Source organism: Malurus melanocephalus, unplaced genomic scaffold (genome assembly GCF_030028575.1).
Source record: "Malurus melanocephalus ecotype Western Australia unplaced genomic scaffold, MMel_1.1 scaffold_60, whole genome shotgun sequence".
Classification (NCBI taxonomy): Eukaryota; Metazoa; Chordata; class Aves; order Passeriformes; family Maluridae; genus Malurus; species Malurus melanocephalus.
In genome coordinates, this window is record NW_026623292.1 from 984,321 (window position 1) to 990,931 (window position 6,611).

General features: G+C 45.7%; 1 protein-coding gene across 1 annotated transcript in view; it reads left to right on the plus strand.

Moving 5' to 3' along the window:
- Positions 1-6,092: 6,092 nt before the first annotated feature.
- The window catches only part of PDZRN4 (PDZ domain containing ring finger 4), a 230,694-nt gene continuing 230,175 nt past the window's right edge, over positions 6,093-6,611 (plus strand). The window contains 1 exon segment of the mRNA XM_057366133.1: positions 6,093-6,610. Coding sequence (XP_057222116.1) covers positions 6,108-6,610 — 503 coding nt within the window. The 5' untranslated portion in view covers positions 6,093-6,107.

Below are 6,611 nucleotides of genomic sequence, written 5' to 3' on the forward strand. Positions count from 1 at the left end.
ATCAGGAAAGAATTTAACACTGAAATGGTGCATGGATTCCCATATTCCCACACACTGATTACCATTTGCCTTCTTTGATTTTTGATTTGTTTTCTTTGACTAAATAATAGCTTTTTCCAATCTGTGTCACTTTAAAATRCATAAAGTAATCAAAATTCTCAGCACACATTTCTTAGGCTGTTCAGCTGGTTTAGACTAAGACCAGCCACATTCTGGTGGCAATGATATTTAACTTTAATTTCAAAGACTTAAATTCAGATATTTAAACAAAAATTCTGAAAATCCTACTAAATCACCATATTTATTTATTTTCGGTTTGTTAAATTTCACTCTGAACTTTCCATGTATGTTTTTAAATGCTTCTCTCTCTTACCAGTTGATACTACAAGTAACTCTTGCAAGTTAATACTACAAAAACGCTTAGGTAAAGGCAGTTTTATAAAGACTCTGCAATGTGACACTGGCAAGAGATTTTTACCCTGTGCTAAAGGGTAGAAATATCCTGCAGCATTTCTACTCCTCCAAACAGCTGTCAAAACCTTCAMTGAGATCTGCTGAGTTGGAAACTGAGGTTCTGCTTCTATCCCAGTTTGTGGTACCTTATTTTGCTAATACTGGGTCACTCTTTTCCCATCTTAGGTGTCATTTTGCTTCACAAAAAGGAAGCCCCAGGAGCAGCCAGAAGGTGTTTGCTGGCTGATCAAGTCCTGCAAGGGCAGGAGAACTTAACCCTTCTCAGCAAGGACTGTCATCAGCCATGATCCCTTCCCAATCCAGTTTGGGCTCTGTCATCTCACACAAGCCCAACGACAGTGAGTAGCTCTTCTGTCACAGCAACTGATGAGACTTCATAATGTGAAAAGATTATTCCCTTAGRTTTTTTTTCCTTGAGCTAATGGGTGCTAAAATAGAAAGCTTTTTATATCTGCATACCCTTAGGGAGYAGCTCTGTGTGGAAATGAGGTGTCTGCAGCAGGTGAGTGCATGGTGGACTGGCTCTGCAGGGAAAAATTTAAAACCTGGGACRTCTGGAGGTTGCAACTGTTGGGCTGGGAAAGGGAAATCAGATAGAAACAGCCAAAGCAAGGCTCTGAGGTTCCTTTTCATTTATATCCACAGCTAGCACCTTCTGCTCGGGCTGAAGCCGGACCCACGGTGTGCAGGGCGGTGTGGGAGTGCCAGGCACGGGTGGGCAGCCTGGCTGTGGGAATTTGGGACAGACCTGACAAAATGAGGGGTTACACACACATAGAGGCCTGCTTTCTCGCAGCCTGGGTCTGGTTAACACACACACAGACCTGCTTTCTCCCAGCCTGGGTCTGGTTGACACACACACAGACCTGCTTTCTCCCAGCCTGGGTCTGGTTGACACACACACAGACCTGCTTTCTCCCAGCCTGGGTCTCACCTCTCCTTCCTCCTCTCTTGCCATGTTAAAAAGTAGCAAGTAGCTTGTGTTTAACAGTGAACAAAAGAGGGGGGAAAGGTCGATGGGAATAAAGAAAAAGCACAGTCTCAACCCTCAAAAAGTGTGTTGATATAGGTCAAGTGTACAGTCTTCTCTACCTGGGCTCCCAGTTTAGGAGATGGCTTTGCCTTGCCCATAGTCTCCTAGAGAGAAAGAGAAGAGCAGTCCCATTTCCCAGTACTGACACATACTTTCAGTTTATGTGAGTAATTTTGACCAAGAATCTAAAGAATTAAGTTATCTACCTCCTCATGCACAAAACAGGGGTAGGAATACTTTCCTCYGTCAAAGTTTTTTTACCTTCACACAAAGGCATGTGGCAAAACCACCTTTAAGTGCTCATGTTTGCCTTTGACTTTGTACCAAGGACTTCAGTAGAAAAGTAATACTGAAAAAAAMCATCTGTTCAGCTGCTAGAGCTAGYCATGGGACAGGTAATTTCTATCAGGTAARTTCCTAAAAGGCTAAACAGGCTTGCTTAGGAGCATTTGGCATTTATAGCACTGGGCAGATTGACTCTTAGATCACACCCAACGTCACTGCTCCTTGAACTCCTCTCTCTTCAAGGCTCAATCCACAGGGTGTGGCTGCAGAGCACACCTCCCAGGTCAGGCACGTCCTGGAAGGTGTTTTTATGCACCTGTTGCCTTGGAAGGTGCAGATTTCAATCCTGACTGCCCCAAGGTGCCTGAATGAGGCATCTTTGTTAGCTACAGGCATTGTACAGGGACCTCAGTTGACTGCTGTGAATTCTTCTGGGTAGCATTAGAAGTAAGTGAAGTGAAAAGTGAAAAGCAGTTATAGGACTTACTTATGGTCATTTAGTGGATGAAAGAGGCAGGTCAAAAATCTAGACCTCTCACTTACTGCTTTTTAAGACTTGTTCTAATTTTTCTAGTGGCCAGAGCTGATTATTGATTCATTTGATGTTAAACATAGTTTTACGGAGATCATGTAGTATCTTTGTGGAGATGAACAACATAGTATAAAAACTCTAGATCTTCTATCCTGAATGTCTTCAGATTTATTGAATTTTCTTTCCTTAATTACAAATAATGATGAATACAAATATTTGCTCAGGTTTCAGCAGAAATCATTAAACTTTCAGTCTTGGACAYTTTCTCAACACTCTTACCATGCTCAATGATAAACTGTCTGACAGAAAATCTTGCTCCTGACTTGAAAATTGTAAACCTTCTGAGGTGATTCTCTACAATGAAACATGAGTAACATGGTCTAACTTTTTGTTTATAATCTTTTTTTTTTTCCAGTGAAAGTGACACCAATTCTTTGCAGACTTCTGATGAGAACAGATTTTAATAGCAAATGCTCAGACTTAAGTTCAGCTCTCAGGGTAAGATTGTTGACTCCTCCTGGCTCTAGATTAGTTAGAGCATTTTMCTAGAGTGACTGGAAAAAGAACCTTACTTTGAAATCCTGTGGATGATAATAGGGCAAAATTATTAWGAAAATGAGAGGGGAAATACAGCAATACATGTTTTATTCCCACATATGTGAATTAACAGTTTATAGGATTTTCCTTATGGACTTCAATGGAGGCTGGAGCCTTACAGTTACCTTTAGGATTTCAGAGCAATAATTCTTCTTGATTTTTTCATCAGAAGACTTGGAAACAGCTGTAAAATTAATCCTTTAAATTATAGATTCTCTTATGATGAGAAAAGAACTGTGGGCAGAAATTACTCTCTATTTATTATAGAAATAGCTCTTCCCCCCATCTCTGATGACAAGGTGTGGTGGTGCATTTAATATTAAATGTGACTCTTGCTCATACCCTTGTCAGTGACTTTTGGGCAATCTCAAGCACACTCATTTGGGACACCAGGAGCAGTGGACTTTCTGTGCTGGTAAAGGACTCCTTCAGCAGCAGTTGCCCCACCGAAATCCTCCCTTGAAATGTGTTGGTGCATGTACATGTGTGTGTGTAAGTACCTGTGACGAAGGAAGCAAATGCTTTCTTGAAATTACTTTTTCTGTCTTGCCAAGCAGAGCAAAAATGAATATGTTGGAAGCTGCTGAGACATGGACTGATCTGGACACAAGGCACTGTGCATTAATTTGATCCATGCCCGGGTTCAGGCCCAGTGTGGTGCTATCACAGCTGTCCCCAATGTTCGTGAGATCTGTTCCTATGCTCCTCAGCCTCCCTCCACCTCCCTAAATCTGCATTTGCCTCTTTGACCACCTCAGTGAACCCATGACTGAAGTGGCTGTATGAAACCTGGAGCTCTAAGTGCTGAGAGCTTTGAGGAGCAAACAAAACTATAATTACGTTGTCTCTTTAAAAATATTTTAGTACAGTATGAAGATTATGTTTTTCATTTCCCGATTACATCTAAACTAATAGGACTAATTGTAGGAATCATCCCTTGTAAACACATGGGTAACATTTGCATGAATTTATCCCTGTGTATCCATTTCCATGGAGGTCTGGTATGCAGATAGCTCTAACCTTTAGATGAGTTTGGTATATTTGTCTGTATTAGATTCCTGCACTGGAAAATTACTTCTGCTATAAACCCAGTTGCCTGTGCTGCCATCCATGCTGACATCGTGGCAAACATAGATAACATCTTTGTCCAGAACAAGCAGACAAAAAGGCAACTGCCTTCCAGGCAACTGTCTGGAATTGTTTTGCCCGTGATTTGACATTTCACCAATGCCCAAAGTGGGCCAAAAAGGACAGGGTTTTTGGTTTTCTTTTCTAGTATACCTACCATGGAAATCCTAAGCCACTGTTTAATTACTCACCTATTCTAAAAGACACCGAAAGGCTTCGAGGCTCAAACCTGACGACCTCATTTGTTTGACTGCATTTGAACTGGTGAACAAAATGTGGCAGGGACTCCAGCTTTGCCCCTAGGCCTCCAGCTCCAAAAGAAGGCAGCACCATGAAGTATCTCTTGGGACTTGCCCCTGCAGCCCTAGTGCTGTGTCCAGCTGTGGTTTGGGAAGCTGTTCACAGGTCTCAGCCAAAACCATTTCAAGCATGACACTAACAGATTAACAGAAGCAATACCAGTTTAACAGATCATAAACCAGTGTCAGGGCCTGTTCTCTGCCCAGTTTATGAATTAAGACATTATTGTCTGTGTTCAGACCTGAAATTCTGGACCAAATATAATGAGGCCAAGGAGACACATTGGGACACTGGGAGAGAGAAGAGGATATAACCAAATAATAAGGGAAAATTAATAGTTAAATTTTAAAATGGAGAGGAAGAAGCCTATCATTTAATAATTTCCTAYAATATTCTGAATGTCACTGATTCTGGCCCTGTGAGCGAAGCAATTAAAATCAATGGATAGATGATCAAAACCAGTATGAATAGCACAATTAGTTACTCAAGGTGTCTGATTTCCATTTTCTGTGAGAGACCGTGATTTTGATCTGCAATGAACACTGTATTATAGTGCATTGTCTGCAAGATGAGAGATTATTTGATGGTGCAGTTCATTTTCTTATTTATTTCATGGCCATGGMAATCCAACAGAAACTGTGGGTTTCTGTTTGGCAAGTCAGAAACAGTAGATTGGTGTTTCTTCTCATTAATATTTGTGTCTGTAGATGTTCTGTGAGCCATTGCCAATCTTTTAAGTAAATCATGAGTATACATAACAGATCTGCCATCCCGAAAACAGTTCTAGGGGCAGGTATGTGCAGAGTTTTCCTTCTTGCTTTGGGAAAAAAAAAAAAAAATGTCTCTGCTGTATTGCGCACATGATGTCTTTTTAGTCATGGAAAAGAACCATTTAGTAGTGGTGCTCATGAGATTCAGAGTTCTCGGATGCCTAGGGAGTTCTCAGCCCAGAAAATAACCTGTGATCAGGCCTGGAAAGACCAAATCTGTCATCCTTTCCTAAAGTGATAATGTCTGATCCACACGTGAAGGAACTCGCTGAGGAAACCCCTCAGAGAGCTCCATCCCTCTCTGCTCTGGGAGGTTTTCCACAGGGCTGGGGGGCAGCAATCGGGCCCTGTGTTTTCAATAGTGAAGTTATGTGGGGAATGTGTTAGGGGTTTCATGTTTCAGTGTATGTTGTGGGTTGTGCAGCAATGAAGGGGTAGAATCCAGGCGGCTATTGATCCTAAATATGCTTTTCCAGATTTTGCTGTGTTTCAGCTTTTCTTCAAATTCAAGTGTTGTTTATACATATGTTGTTGTTTAAGGGAGCTCAACAAGCAATTTTCTTATCCTGACTTATTTCCTTTATGGTGCGGCAACAAAGAGAGCACTAAGACTGGGATTTCAGGATTCTGTGCCCCCACAGATATCTCAAAACAGAAGGAAAAGAGAGGAGGAAGCCTTTTGGAGAGACATGAAACAGGMGTGCTCACACGTGCGCGTTATTTATCGGCACATCTGTGAAGCAACCAGAGCTTGAGCAATTCGCTGTCCCGCACTCGTCAACTCCCTCCCTCCGCGACCATAGCCCCGAGTGACCCGCCGGGGGCACAGCTCGCCCACCGGGACAGTGCTCGCACGGGGGAGGGCGGTGGGCGCGGCGGCGGATCCCGAGCCTCCGGCCTTCGCCCGCCGCGCCKCGAAGATGCTCCGGGAGGGCGGAGGTGGTGCCGGGGCTGGGCGTGGGGCGGTAGCGCCGGGGAGAGGGAGCTAATGCGAGAGGGTGGGGAGAGCCGCCGGGAGCTCCGTCTGAGCGCTGCCGCCYGCCTCCCCCGGCACGGCCCCGCTCCTCCGCCCGCCCCTCGCCGCCGCCCCCCGGGAGCGGTTCCAGCGGCGCCGGGGCCGGCCCGGGGTCGCGGCGCCCAAAGTTTGGCGGTGCCCGGCCGCGCCATGGGCTTCGACCCGTCGCGGTTCGCGGGGCCGGTGGCGGCGGAGCTGCAGTGCGGGCTGTGCGGGCGGGTGCTGGAGGAGCCGCTGTCCACTCCGTGCGGGCACGTCTTCTGCGCCGGCTGCCTGCTGCCCTGGGCGGCGCGGCGCCGCCGCTGCCCGCTGCGCTGCCGGCCGCTGGCTGCCGCCGAGCTGCGCCCCGTCCTGCCCCTCCGCAGCCTCGTCCAGCAGCTGGAGGTCAAGTGCGATTACAGCCCGCGGGGCTGCGGCCGCACCGTGCGGCTGCGGGAGCTGCCCGCCCACCTCGCGGCGTGCCGCTACGGGCCGCCC